The sequence below is a fragment of the Salmo trutta genome, chromosome 8, assembly GCF_901001165.1.
Source record: "Salmo trutta chromosome 8, fSalTru1.1, whole genome shotgun sequence".
Taxonomy (NCBI): domain Eukaryota; kingdom Metazoa; phylum Chordata; class Actinopteri; order Salmoniformes; family Salmonidae; genus Salmo; species Salmo trutta.
In genome coordinates this window covers 10457043-10472999 of record NC_042964.1, presented here as the reverse complement: position 1 = coordinate 10472999, position 15957 = coordinate 10457043, and the positions used below count along the sequence as shown (strand labels likewise).

Sequence of the window (15957 nt, the reverse complement as noted above, 5' to 3'; positions counted from 1 at the left end):
ATTTCAGCCACACCCGTTTCTGACAGGTGTATAAAATCGAGCACACAGCCATGCAATCTCCATAGACAGACATCAGCAGTAGAATGGCCTTACTGAAGACCTCAGTGACTTTCAACGTGGCACCATCATAGGATGCCACCTTTCCAACAAGTCAGTTCATCAAATTTCTGCCCTGCTAGAGCTGCCCCGGTCAAGTCAAAGTGCTGTTATTGTGAAGTGGAAACGTCTAGGAACAACAACGGCTCAGCTGCAAAGTGTGGGCCACACAAGCTCACAGAACGGGACTGGCGAGTGCTGAAGACCATACCACGTAAAAATTGTCTGTCCTCAGTTGCAACACTCACTATTGAGTTCCAAAATGCCTCAGGAAGCAACATCAGCAAAATAACTGTTTTTTGGGAGCTTCATGAAATGGGTTTCTATGGCCGAGCAGACGCACACAAGCCTAAGATCACCACGCGCAATGCCAAGAGTCGGCTGGAATGGGGTAAAGCTCGCCTCCATTGGACTCTGGAGCAGTGGAAATGGTTCACCCTCTGGCAGTCCGACAGACACATCTGGGCTTGGCGGATGCCAGGTCAACGCTACCTGCCCCAATGCATAGTACCAACTGTACATTTTGGTGGAGGAGGAATAATGGTCTGGGGCTGTTTTTCGTGGTTTGGGCTAGGCCCCTTAGTTCCAGTGAAGGGAAATATTAACACTACAGTATACAATGACATTATAGACAATTCTGTGCTTCCAACTTTGTGGCAACAGTTATACTTTGTGGCAACAATATTAACAGGCCCTTTCCTGTTTCCGCACGACAATTCCCCCGTGCACAGAGCGAGGTCCATACAGAAATGTTTTTTTCAAGATTGGTGTGGACGAACTTGACTGGCCTGCACAGAGCCCTGACCTCAACCCCATCAAACACCTTTTGGATGAATTGGAATGCCGACTGCGAGTCAGGCCTAATCGCCCAACATCAGTGCCCAACCTCACAATTGTTTTATTTAACCTTTATTTAAGTAGGCAAGTCAGTAAAGAACAAATTCTTATTTACATTGACGGCCTAGGAACAGTGGGTTAACTGCCTTGTTCAGGGGAAGAACAACAGAGTTTTACCTTGTCAGCTTGGGGATTCGATATAACAACGTTTCAGTTACTGGCCAAACACTCTAACCACTAGGCTACCTGCCACCCTAATGCTCTTGTAGCTGAATGGAAGCAAGTCCCCGCAGCAATGTTCCAACATCTAGTGGAAAACCTTCCCAGAAGAGTGGAGGCTGTTATAGCAGCAAAGGCGGGACCAACTCCATATTAATGACCATGATTTTGGAATGAGATATTCGTCAAGCAGTGGTGTAGATCTGGTGAGGAGGGTTTCTTTTCTTTATCGGATCAGGGGTTCTGGGGGGCCGTTTTTTTTCTGCTTTCTGTACTCTGTGTCTCACGACCCTGTCTACTAATGGCTTCAGCGTTTACTTTGGTGTTTTTCAAGGGTAAGATGGACACAGGCAAGACTATTCTCTCGTTATATGCTCTGGTGCCAGAGTTTCCAGGCTGTGTTCTCCATGTTAAAGTTGTGTTGAACAGAGTACGGCTGCAAAGGTTCACGCTCGATTTTCAAATTACAGAGAGAAGAGACATCTGACCCCTCAAATTAATCTCTATTTCATTTCAGTCTTCTCAGGAGCAGATTGGCCACTTTCAGAGACGTCCCAGTTTGTTAGGGGGGGGCTGAGACCCAGTGATGATCAGTCAATGATTCCTGTCAGCGAGGCGTGATGCTACATGCATCTCAATAATCAGCTCTGATCAAGACTGCTGAGAGTTAGAGAGAATGATGCTGCAGCTGCTGGTTGGTGAGAGTTATGGCTGTTAAAGGGCTGCTACTACCAATCTTTTTCCTATAGACTATAAAGCCTACAATATTAGCCTAGCTAGAACATGGACTGACTGACTGATTGACAGGACTGACTCTGGGCGTATACACTTACTGCAGTGTAAACTAGATCACGACTCCACTCTCCCTAATAATCTTCTGCAACAGCAGGCTTACCATGAAAATAACATGATGATAATACGCCTTTGGGTTTCTAAACATCGCAAAGCTTCTGGGAACGCTTGCGAAACAGACCAAGCAGACCAGATTTGAGATGTCAATTAGAGAAGTGAAAAATTCTTCCTTAGTTGTTAATTTTCTCGAAATCTAAAGGCACAACCTAGATTGGAGTCCATGTCTTAAGTAGTTGAACTTGTTTTTACTCCAACCTCATGAAAGTGACAAAATGACACCTTTTCATTTTTGTCAAAAACAACGCAGTTCAGTGCGAGGCGACCGTTAGACCCGATGACGTGTGAGCTTAGAAAGCCAACGTCGCCACGACATTGCCTACAAGTGTGATCTGGGATTTCTATTGGAGAAGCAGTTTTAGCCTATCTACATACTGTCTTTGATGATACCATGAAGAAGAAGAAGAAGAAAATCACTGAGGAAAGAAAGAGTGACTCATGGAGGGAGAGAGAGATGGATGAGAGAGAAGGAGGGAGGGAGAGATGGAGGAGCGGGAGGGAGGGAGGGAGGTGGAGGAGAGAGAGAGGAGGGAGGGAGAGATGGAGGAGCGGGAGGGAGGGAGGGAGGTGGAGGAGAGAGAGAGGAGGGAGGGAGAGATGGAGGAGCGGGGAGGGAGGGAGAGAGAGATGGATGAGAGAGAAGGAGGGAGGGAGAGATGGAGGAGCGGGAGGGAGGGAGGGAGGTGGAGGAGAGAGAGAGGAGGGAGGGAGAGATGGAGGAGCGGGAGGGAGGGAGGGAGGTGGAGGAGAGAGGAGGGAGGGAGAGATGGAGGAGAGAGAGTAGGGAAGGAGGGAGATATGGAGGAGAGAGAAAAGGAGGGAGAGAGAGATGGAGGAGAGAGAAAGGGAGGGGGGAGAGAGAGGGAGGGAGGGAGGTGGAGGAGAGAGAGAGGGGGGAGGGAGGGAGAGATGGAGGAGAGAGAGGAGGGAGGGAGGGAGAAATGGAGGAGAGAGAAAAGGAGGGAGAGAGAGATGGAGGAGAGAGAAAGGGAGGGAGGAGAGATGGAGGAGAGAGAGGAGGGAGGGAAAGATGGAGGAGATAGAGGAGGGAGGGAAAAGGAGAGAGGGAGAGATGGAGGAGAGAGAGGAGGGAGGGAGATATGGAGGCGAGAGAAAAGGAGGGGGGAGAGATGGAGGAGAGAGAGGAGGGAGGGAAAGATGGAGGAGAGAGGGGAGGGAGGGAGATGGAGGAGAGAGAGAAGGAGGGAGAGAAGGAGGAGAGAGGAGGGAGGGAGGGAGGGAGAAAAGGAGGGAGGGAGGGAGAAAAGGAGGGAGAAAAGGAGGGATGGAGAGATGGAGGAGAGAAGGAGGGAGGGAGAGATGGAGGAGAGAGAGAAGGAGGAGAGAAGAGTGTGCCTGAGAACTGCTGTGTTGCTGACTGACAAGCACGCCCTATGTGTTAGATGGCACGAAGCACCAACAGCCGTCTTTATTCGAACAACGCACCAAGCAACTGAAGACACACACACAGAGTATTCTCTGTTGAGACTTTCCCTGAATAGAACAGTAAAAGGAGCAATCAAATCCTTGGGCAGCTGCAAAACAAAGGGATCCCCTTAACCAAGGCCGGACGTGTCATTCCTTACAAACGCAGCGTGCACCCTCTGAGAACCATGGAGAAAAACATGTGAAGGACGACATGAACAGATGCAGCATCAGGTTAGCACGATGTGGCGTAGACATGCACACACACGCACAACCGCACACACACACACACACACACGTGCACACCCATGCGCACAGAACGCTGAAACCTAAGCAACACATTGCATGCACTTCCACAGCTGTGCATTCTGACTTAGTTACTGATGAATACTGTAGAATACCAAGTGCTCCATTTATACACTATGCAGAAAAATGGACCAGCGCACCTGACACTGTCTCGGAATAACAAAGACTTGCACACAGAATGTGTATGTACGTGTGCGATACCCAGTTGCCTTTGTTTCTCTCCTTCCCACACACTCATCTAACAGAGGTATCAGACGTCCACCTGCGTCAGCCTTTCCAGCTCAACATAGTGAACCTGTCACAGAGTGGGTCACTGGCAACAATACCACTCCACACAACAAAACAGAGAGCCTCTCCAAAGGACATGTCTCCAAATATTCTCTTTGGATTGCCTTTCTTTCATTCTCAGTTGAGTTCATAGGACAGAATACTAGGAAAACTGGTGGAAAAACATTTATTTTCGACAAATGGATGAAGAGAAGTAAACAGGTGGTTCTCTATCTTTGGTTCAACGTCCGACAGATAGCTGTCAATCAATCTCTCTGAAGTCTCCAATGGTCTTCCATTGTTCCTGTTATGAGGAAGCTCTCATAAATCATGCAGATACAAGAGGAAAACATGAGAGAGACAGAGCAGGGGTCTCCAGTCTGGATTGTAAGTGAGTTCTCTCATATACAGTATTAAAAAAATATCTGTTGCCATTTATTCAAATATAACTGCCAAAAATCCTTTCCCAGCTGTCTTAACCCCAACACAGTAACTATGTAGTCAGACTCAAACGAGCAGAGCACGTAGAGTGTAAAAGTAAAATCTGAGTCTGTGAGGAGAATGCCTAATGTTAGGAGAAGTGTGTGACCAAAGCACTGAAAATATCTCCTATGCGTTAGAAGAACTGCCGGAAGACTTGGGCCTCAACAACAGGCGTCAGAACAGCCCTTAGAACAGATAACCTGGGCACTTCCCATTTATCGCCCACAGCCTCCACACGACACACCATGTTATGTCCACCAGGGAACAAAAGTGTGTGAATCTTCAAAGACTTACCTTCGGATAGAATGTGACACATTCCCCTGCCAGTGACGACTCCAGCCTCCGCAGAGCTTATCATGCAATAAAGATGATTGGATTAATGAGGAAATGTCTAGCCGTGTTTTTGTCCAGGCGTCTTGTTTCTGTGGTAATTTAGTGGGTTGTGGGAAATATTATCATAAACATCACTGTCAAATATTGTGTGATAAATAGCCGACAACAACAGTCTCTCCCAGCAGTTTTGTAGTAAATTCATATGCCTCATCTGTGTTCATAATTTCACATCCAGGCTAGCGTAGGATTATAATTGAGTGCACTCTTGAAATGTAAAGATACTTTAGAAAAGAAGCCTCTCCTGCCCAAAGTAAGGAGTCGGAAACACCTGGATATATCTAGCTGTTTATCGGTCTCTACCAACCAAAACATGTCTGCGTGCTTTTCTGTGTTTTGCTCACCCCTTTCATGTGAGCGAGGCTCATCTCCTTTGTGGCCATCTGGCTATAGCGATAAAACACGCAGGGTGGAAGTGACGCACACACACACTCACTGGCTCCCACAGTTCCAAGGCCTCGCTCCTCTTTACAGCCAACAAGGGGGCCTGGACAGAGGACCACAAAGAGCAGGCCAGGGAGAATCAATATGTTAATTTAAAACTGGAATTTAAAAAAGGCCTGAAATCCTTACATTTTTAAGCTTCTTTGAGGAAAATTATATCTCTTTCTAGGGGTGGTGGGTGGATGCGTGTGCGGGTGGGTGTGTGAAGGGTGAGCAGTGAGGGGTCGCGGTGTGTGTCTGAGCATGCGTGTGAGTGAGTGTTTGCCTGTCTCAGTATGTCACTGTGTGGGAGGGGCCGATAACATAATTGCTCATCTCTGACTGTGTATGTGATCAAGACTGCAGTCACATGTGTAGCTGTGCTTATGAGATTTCAACCTAGATGCCTTCAGATCAGACAGGTCCGTTTTCTCAGATGAGATGAATGGGATGGATACAGGGAGACAGAGCACGCTCCAGGGTGGCACATTATGCCCCTCAAAAACACTCCATCAGGATCCAAACACACACACACACACACACACACACACACACACACAATACATAACACGCGTGCACGCTGCACTGCAGAATACTAAACACACTCCAGTGGCAGAGCAAGAGACCAAATATATAGTACCACACTGTTTGAGCAAAGGATTTGTGTGTGTGTGTGTGTGTGTGTGTGTGTGTGTGTGTGTGTGTGTGTGTGTGTGTGTGTGTGTGTGTGTGTGTGTGTGTGTGTGTGTGTGTGATTGTGTGTGTGTGTGTGTGTGTGTGTGTACGCATGCTTGTTTAAAGTAAATATAAAGTCACCTTAAATGTAAAGGCACTTTAAATATAAAGGCACCTTAAACATAAAGGCAAATTGAATATAAAGGCACCTTAAATATAAAGGCACCTTAAACATAAAGGCAAATTGAATATAAAGGCACCTTAAACATTAAGGCAAATTGAATATAAAGGCACCTTAAATATAAAGGCACCTTAAACATTAAGGCAAATTGAATATAAAGGCACCTTAAATATAAAGGCACCTTAAACATAAAGGCAAATTGAATATAAAGGCACCTTAAACATAAAGGCACCTTAAACATAAAGGCAAATTGAATATAAAGGCACCTTAAATATAAAGGCACCTTAAATATAAAGGCACCTTAAATATAAAGGCAAATTGAATATAAAGGCACCTTAAATATAAGGAAACCTTGAAAGTTATTCAAATGCTCAACACCTGCTCTTTTCTAAAGCATAACACATGTTACCAGTGAAAATGCTTTTCTTTTCAAACCAATGGCTGGGAAGTCATTCGAGAACACATACAATGATACATGAAGTTTAGCAACTCTATAGCCTAGGGCGAATGCAGGAGAAGAATCATGAACTATTGAGAGTACATTGTAAACCTCACACTTGTTCAAAGCAGTTACACTACACTTCTAAACTGTCACTATTTTCATATTCACAATGGTATGCATAGGCACAAAGAGGTGGAGAACGTCAGTGGCTCCACTCGTACACAGTCCTACCTTGCATTGGTGGAGAAAGCAAAATTCCTTGAAAAGTGACACATTACGTCTTCAAATCAATGTTACACAAGCCAAGAAAGCTGAAGATAGAAGTCTTCAAATCAGATAACAAGACAGAATAGGAACTTGAATGTCACTGAGAACAAATGTATTCCAGTGAAAGAACGGTAAAGGAGAGGTTTTTGTCTCTTCTCAAAGACGGCGGTAAAGGAAGTCTCTTCGGCTTTTTAGAACGCTATGGAGGAAACAGACAGGAATACAACAGCAGCACACAGCACAACCATGCAGAAAGTATATAGTCGGAGGAGAGAAGAGAAGTGAGACCTAGCCAGCAGCCAATAGAACTCTCAGTTTAGTATATATTATAATATATGAATGTGTCTGAGCCGACCTGAAAAAGACCTAACAGACATTATACTTATACGTCTCAAAATGAAATGTTAAGAAAAATAAAACCTGCTTTTCCCTTCAAAAGTTATCCTAATTGTGGCTGATTATGTTTGAGAATGTTCCGCAACAGCAAAAGCATTGGTCAGCAAACCAAAGGGATAGGGGCCTATTAGCTAGGCGCAGAGGTCCAGTGACTTGGTGTGCTGCGCCTCTGTTGGAAGCCGCTGATTGGTGGAAGTCTGCCATTAGACAGTCAGTAGAACTGGTTTAATCAGAAATAAATGACTCCCTCAGTGTTAGTCCTCACTCTTCAGTCACCGGTTAGGTCATGTTAGCTCTACACTATAGAGGATACCATTAGACAAGATAATGTCAATATCGACATTCTCTTGGTTAGGCGGATGGCAAATAGACGTTGTAGTTGGTATGAAACATTGTTTTTACTGGGTGCTACGTCAGGTGGTAGCAATTGCTATAGAACGAGCTTCATCTCCAGGAGATATTATGGTTGTTGGTAAATGTGAGGAGACTTTGGGGCTGGCTGCTGGAGGGATTGGTCTCTCTCTCTCTCTCTCTACCCACACACACACACACACACACACACACACACACACACACACACACACACACACACACACACACACACACACACACACATGTTCACCAGCCTCGTTGGCCGCTTCTGGGCATTTCAGCCGAGCTCAGCGCCACAAACACCAATCTCTCCAATCTTTAAAAATAAATCTGGATTTTAAACTCACTAATAGCTCCACTGACACTTTGCTGAGCTAGGAGAGCATAGGCATCGGCGTGCCTCTCTTCCCCTCTCCTCCAATTATTCTACCCTCAAACTCCTCACAGGCAAGATAAGAGGAGGTCAATATGGATCTGAGTTTAACTCCTTAATAAGCTAACAAAGTAAACCCACTGCTCTATGAACCTTGGACCTTATCCCTCTGGCCGTGTTCTAGATGAATTTAGCCTGTGGGGGATATGGATAGAATGCTAACTCACTCCAAATGAGCTTCTCATACTAACAAGCGTTCATATCTTAATGTGTCCACTAGGGAGGCGCCAGAGAGCTATCAAACACAGACCCAAAAGATACTTCAAACCAAACACGACATACTGTATATTACCTGCAACTGAAAGTAGTCTATACCCATTTATAAACTGGGTAGTTAAATGTTGCGTTGTGCCTAAGAACAGCCCTTAGCCATGGTATATTGGCCATATACCACATCCCCTAGGGGCTTATTGCTTAAATACAACCAGTCCGCTCTACACAACACAAGACACACAACCTACACACAACCTTCACACAACCTTCACACAATCTTCACAAAACATACACAACCTATATACAACCTTCACACAACATACACACAACCTTCACACAACATACACAACATACACAACCTTTACACAACCTTTACACAACCTTTACACAACCTACACACAACCTTCACATAACATACACAACCTTCCCACAACCCAGCACGGCGATGTTGTACTCACGGTCGCTACAGAAGGAGCCTCCATAGGACGTCATGGTGCAGTCGCAGGAGAAGCCCTCCCACTGCTGGAGACACACCCCCTGATTGTAGCAGGAGTCCTCCGTACAGGTGGTGCTAGGTCCTGGGGGGATTGGATGGAGAACAAGGTCATTGTACAACACACAACACTCACAAACATTTTTTGTATGTCAATGTATGTGAGGACATTGGAAAACAACTGTAATCATAAATCCTAAGGCTTTCATAAATTCTAAGGCTCAGGCAACAGTCGCACTGAGCTAAAGGGTAGAGCTGCCGCTTTCAATGTGCGGGACTCTAACCATAGCAGGATTTCATAAGAAATCCTGCTATGCCCTCCGACGAACCATCAAACAGGTAAAGCATTAATACAGAGCCAAGATTGAATCGTACTACATCGGCTCCGACACTCGTCTTGTGTGGCAGGGCTTGCAAACAATTACAGACTACAAAGGGAAGCACAGCCGCGAGCTGTCCAGTGACACGAGCCTACCAGACGAGGTAAATCACTTCTGTGCTCGATTCGAGGCAAGCAACACTGAGGCATGCATGAGAGCATCAGCTGTTCCGGACAACTGTGTGATCACACTCTCCATAGCCAACGTGAGTAAGACCTTTAAACAGGTCAACATTCACAAGGCCGCGGGGCCAGACGGATTACCAAGACGTGTGCTCCGGGCATGTGCTGACCAACTGGCAGGTGTCTTCACTGACATTTTCAACATGTCCCTGATTGAGTCTGTAATACCAACATGTTTCAAGCAGACCACCATAGTCCCTGTGCCCAAGAAGGGCAACCTGCCTAAATGACTACAGACCCGTAGAACTCACTTCCGTAGCCATGAAGTGCTTTGAAAGGCTGGTAATGGCTCACATCAACACCATAATCCCAGAAACTCTAGACCCACTCCAATTTGCATACCGCCCAAACAGATCCACAGATGATGCAATCTCTATTGCACTCCACACTGCCCTTTCATTGACTACAGCTCAGCGTTAAACACTATAGTACCCTCAAAGCTCATCACTAAGCTAAGGATCCTGGGACTAAACACCTCCCTCTGCAGCTGGATCCTGGACTGCCTGACGGGCTGCCCCCAGGTGGTGAGGGTAGGTAGCAACACACAACCATTACAGCCCCGTCGATGAGAATGGGGGCACGCTCGGTCCTCCTTTTCCTGTGGTCCACATTCATCTCCTTAGCCTTGGTTACGTTGAGGGATAGGTTGTTATTCTGGCACAATCGTTATTCTGTCTCATCATTGTCGGTGATCAAGCCTAACACTGTTGTGTCGTCTGCAAACTTAATGATGGTGTTGGAGTCGTGCCTGGCCATGCAGTCGTGGGTGAACAGGGAGTACAGGAGGGGACTGAGCACGCACCCCTGAGGGGCTCCAGTGTTGAGGATCAGATCCTCAAATGGTTCTACAGCTGCAACATTAAAAGCATCCTGACTGGTTGCATCACTGCCTGGTACGGCAACTGCTTGGCCTCCGACCGCAAGGCACTACAGAGGGTAGTGCATACGGCCCAGTACATCACTGGGCCTAAGCTGCCTGCCATCCAGGACCTCTACACCAGGTGGTGTCAGAGGAAGGCCCTAAAGATTGTCAAAGACCCCAGCCACCCCAGTCATAGACTGATCTCTCTACTGCCGCATGGCAAGCGGTACCGGAGCGCCAAGTCTAGGACCAACTCCTGAACAGGTAATCAAATGGCTACCCGGACTATATGCATTGTGTGCCCCCCCCAACCACTCTTTTACGCTGCTGCTACTCTCTGTTTCTCTTACATACATAGTCACTTTAACTATACATTTATGTACATACTACTTCAATTAGCCCGACTAACCGGTGCCCCCTCACATTGGCTACCCGGACTATCTGCATTGTGTCCCGCCACCTACCACCCGCCAACCCCTTTTTTACGTTACTGCTACTCTCTGTTTATCATAAACGCATAGTCACCTTAACCATACCTACATGTACTGTACATACTACCTCAATCAGCCCGACTAACCGGTGCCTGTATATAGCCTCGCTACTGTTATTTTTTTTTACTTCTGTTTCTTTACTTATCTATCTATTGTTACTTATCTATTGTATTTTAACTTTTATTTCTTTACTTATCTATTGTTCACCTAATATCTTTTTTTTACTTAAAAACTGCACTGTTGGTTAAAGCCTGTAAGTAAGCATTTCAAGTCTACACCTGTTGTATTCGTCGCACATGACAAATAAACTTTGATTTGATTTGAAGGTGTCAATGTATACATCTATACTGCTTTTTGTCAATGTGGGCAAACTGTAATCCTCTGTAGTGTACTCAAAGGGGAACAGGTTCAAAACATGTAATGTATGTCACTCTGGAAAAGAGCGTCTGATACTAAAACGTCAACTGTAATTACATAAAGACCTTTTTATGTCAATATGAGAATAGAGGGGACTAACTGTAATCAGATCCATAACACGGGTTATTTGGTCCATTCTGATTTAATCAAGGTTGGTCAAAAAGTCTTAAAGCTGAAATTAATATTTATTCTGTATTTAAACCTGAATTCCAGTCATTTAACTGGGAGTCATATTAGTTGATTTTAATGTTGAAAGAGTGGGGAAGGTTTGGGTCGAACCGAGTTGAAAGAGAAAGGGGACTTACTTAACAATGACATGGATGGCTGTGCTCATTAAAATTATCCAATTAGAAAAAGCAACTATTGTAATTTCTCAGCGGAGTTCCGAGCACATTAGAGTGATAAGTGAATTGAATGTTAGCCAGGAGGTATTCAAAACAACTGTGCCTCTGTTATTAAACCCATTAATACCTGCTGATGCTGCAGATTACCAATGACCCATAGAAAACCATAGCTGGATAATTAACAGGTAGAACTTCCATGTCACTTGCATTTGGTATGTGATTAAAAAAAACAAGTAATGAAAGCTTAATTTATTATTCAAAAGGCAAATATGTTTTTAATTAAATCATAAACCAGACTTAGATTATACTTTTTTGGTTCAATGGCCGGTGCTCTAAAAATAAGTTATTTAAGATGATCAATTAAAAGAAGCTTAATATTTTCGACAGAAAAGTGACAGACAATTTAGGGAGAACTAACTTATTATAAAATCAATTAGTTAAATACACTTACAAAGCATGCACAGTAATTTATTTCAAAAGATAAACAAAACATGTTACTATTTACACGTCTTAGGAGCAGACCAATTAAACCAAAACTTTGAAATTCATAAGAGCACCAGTTATTTCCTCAATGTAATTCCAAAATGGCCACTTTAAATAAGATGTCGTCATTTTATCACTTCATATTTTAATTGCCCTCTGCTTTGATTACTCCATCAATCAGATCTTAGTACAATAACCCTAGAGTCTCTAATGAAACATTTTGCTAGAATTATTATTGAAGTCAATCACAATATTATCACAGTGTTACACACTATTGATCAGCTGCTGCAACAACAACAACCATGGTGTATAGTTTAGAATTTAGTTTAGATTATTTTGAGTAAGAAGTTGTAAACATGCACTGCCAACTGTGGGACCTTATATAGACAGGTGTGTGCCTTTCCAAATCATGTCCTATCAATTGAATTTACTACAGGTGGACTCCAATCAGGTTGTAGAAACATCTCAATGATGATCAATGAAAACCAGATGATCCTGAGCTCAAATTCGAGTCTCATAGCAAAGGGTCTGAATACTTATGTAAATAAGATATTCCTGTGATAACCTGTTTTAGCATTGTCATTATGGGGTATCCTGTGTAGATGGATGAGGAACATTTTTTATTTACTACATTTTTTAATAAGGCTGGAACATAACAAATGTGGAAAAATTCAAGGGGTCTGAATACTTTCCGAATGCACTGTACGGACAAACGTTTCTGGACACCCCTTCAAATTCATGGATTAGGCAATTTCAGCCACACCCGTTGCTGACAGGTAAATAAAATTGAGCACACAGCCATGCAATCTCTTCAGACAAACATTGGCAGTAGAAAAACCTCACTGAAGAGCTCAGTGACTTTGAACGTGACACCGTCATAGGATGCTACCTTTCCAACAAGTCTGCCCTGCTAAAGCTGCCCCGATCAACTGTAAGGGCTGTTATTTTGAAACAACGGCTCAGACGCAAAGTGGTAGGCCACATAAGCTCACAGAACGGGACCGCCGAGTGCTAAAAATCGCCTGTCCTCGTTTGCAACACTCACTACCACGTTCCAAACTGCCTCTGGAAGGTCAGCACAGGAACTGTTGGTTGGTAGCTTCATGAAATGTGTTTCCATGGCCGAGCAGCCGCACACAAGCCTAAGATCATCATTCAATGTTAAGCGTCGGCTGGAGTGGTGTAAAGCTCGCCGCCATTGGACACTGGAGCAGTGGAAATGCGTTCTCTGGAGTGATCCCACTTTACCATCTGGCAGTCCGACAAATGAATCTGAGTTTGTCGGATGCCAGGAGAACGTTACCTGCCCCAGTACATAATGCCAACTGTAAGGCCCCTTAGTTTCAGTGAAGGGAAATCTTAGCGCTAAAACATACAATGGCATTCTAGACAATTCTGTGCTTCCAACATTGTGACAACAGTTTGGAGAAGGCCCTTTCCTGTTTCAGCATGACAATGCCCTCATGCAAAAAGCAAGGTCCACACAGAAATGGTTTGTCGAGATTGGTGTGGAAAAACTTGACTGGCCTCAACCCCTTTCGAACACCTTAGGGATGAATTGGAAAGCCGACTGTGAGCCAGGCCTAATTGTCCAACATCAGTGCCCGACCTCACTAATGCTATGGTGGCTGAATGGAAGCAAGTACCCAAAGCAATGTTCCAACATCTAGTAGGACGCCTTCCCAGAAGAGTGGAAGCTGTTATAGCAGCAAAGAGGGGGCCAACTCCATATTAATGCCCATGATTTTGGAATGAGATGTTCGACGTCCACATACTTTTGGTCATGTAGTGTACCCCCTTCTGTTAAAAGCTGTAGCTCTGTTTTATTAAAGGAGTTGGATGACTGAGCAGCATAATAACAATATTGTTGTGTAACCCACCTTAACACTGACATGACTACTGTACCTGGAGCTAACAGCTGGAGAGAGAATGAGACATCTGGGTACCCCCAACTCCCCTTTCTTCCACTTCCACATTATCCCTCCCTCCCTCCCTCCCTCCGTCTCCCTGTCTCTTTCCGTTTCCCTCTGTCTCCATGCCTCTCCATTTCTCCCTCCCTCCTCTCTCCCTTCCTCCCTCCTCCCTCCCTTTTGCCCTCCATCTCTTCCACCTTTGTCTGCCTCCCAAATCCCAGACGTGAGTCAGCAACTCAGCATAGTTAGGAACACAGAGTGAACAGTCGTTCTGCCATACACTGCAGCTCTCTGCTCCCGCTGTTGTAGGAAGGGATCAGTGAAGTCAGGCAGCTACAGGAGAACAAGTTGCCCCTGCCGACATACAGCTCAGAGGGGCTGACTACTGTTAGAATGTGCATGACATACAGTATAGTCCAGTTGGGGATCTGTGTGTGCTTTTTCCAACTCCTTTGAAATGTGTTGTCTTATTGTCGTGCCATAGCCCTAGATGTTTGCCATGACAATGGAAGAACAACCTAGTCTGCCACAAGGCTTCACTATGAGTAGTAATTTTCATTGGCTTCTATTAGATTTCAACTTTCTATTGATTTTTAATACCAGGCTCTGGGAGTGTTTCCGTTAGAAGAGTAGTTGATGATGCTATGGAACATATCGTTACCTCCAGTGGGGAAAAGTACTTAAGGAAAAATATCTTTAAGCACTACTTTTAGGATATCTGTACTTTATTTTACTATTTATATTTTGAAAACTTTTACTTTTACTTCGCTACGTTCCTAAAGCAAATAATATACTTTTTACTCCATACATTTTCCTTGACACCCAAAACTATTTGTTACATTTTGAACGCTTAGCAGGACAGGAACATGGTCCAATTCACACACTTACTAAGGGAACATCCCTGGTCATCCCTAATGCCTCTGATCTACTGGAATCACTAAACACAAATTATTAGTTTGTAAATGATGTCTGAGCGTTGGAGTGTACCCCTGGCTATCCGTCAATTAAAAAAACAAGAAAACTGTGGCGTCTGGTTTGCTTAATTTAAGGATTTTGAAATTATTTATACTTTAACTTTTGATACTTAACTATATTTTAGCAATTCCATTTACTTTGGATACTTAAGTATACTGTATTTAAAAAACAAATACTTTTCGATTTTTACTCAGGTAGTATTTTACTGAGTGACTTTCACTTTTACTTGAATCATTTTCTATAAAGGCATCTTTACTTTTACTCAAGTATGACAATTAGGTACTTTTTCAATCACTGATTACCTCTTTCTACCAGCCATTTGAGAGTTCAGGGTAGTAGATGTGATAGCCTAATGCAATCTTAGATCTCTGTTAAGAAGGACGTAATTGCACCGTATAACTTTAGGCAGGTAATAAGCCAGGCTGGCTGGCAGAGGTGGCTGTGTTTGCATTTAGACACCAAGCGGTGCCGGGACCTCTGGGAAATCAGTGGCGCTCTCTTGACGCCACACGCCACAGACAGTATGAACACCGCTACCGTTACAGCCTGCAGGAGTCACAAACACAATTAACTAGCCACCAGAGAGCCGCCAAAACACTGGTGACGTCACCCGGTCCAGGGTCCCGCTGCCAAAAAGCTGAGCCCCTTCCAAACGGAGGATTGATGAGTCTATGCTACAGTGAGCGCTGCAGGGTGGTTAAGATTAGCTACCGACAATAACATTAGAGGCAGAGATACCTCCCGTAGGTTTTATGGTGCAATAGACTGGATATACAGTGGAGAGGAGACTGTAAAGAATGCTCTGGGCACTGAGTCTTAGGGTGGGGTCTAACTGTATATTCTGGCTATTACTGCCGAAGAAGGAGCTATGAGTTACTGCAGGAGTCCAACTTCAGAAGCTCCTGTATATGATAAGACTGGGAAGAAAACAGATGGGATGTTAAAGACTGATGAGGCTGCCTGGGTGAATGCCAAGTGTGTGTGTGTGTGTGTGTGTGTGTGTGTGTGTGTGTGTGTGTGTGTGTGTGTGTGTGTGTGTGTGTGTGTGTGTGTGTTGTGTGTAGAGGAATTCATGCACCCATT

The 15957-nt window shown here is 44.5% G+C and overlaps 1 protein-coding gene across 1 annotated transcript in view; it reads right to left on the bottom strand.

Moving 5' to 3' along the window:
- Positions 1-15957, bottom strand: part of LOC115199226 (neurexin-2-like) — an 840225-nt gene that overhangs the window by 260196 nt on the left and 564072 nt on the right. Inside the window, exon 17 of the mRNA XM_029761850.1 lies at positions 8793-8912. Within this exon, the coding sequence (XP_029617710.1) occupies positions 8793-8912 (120 nt within the window). The remainder of the gene's footprint in view (positions 1-8792; positions 8913-15957) is intronic.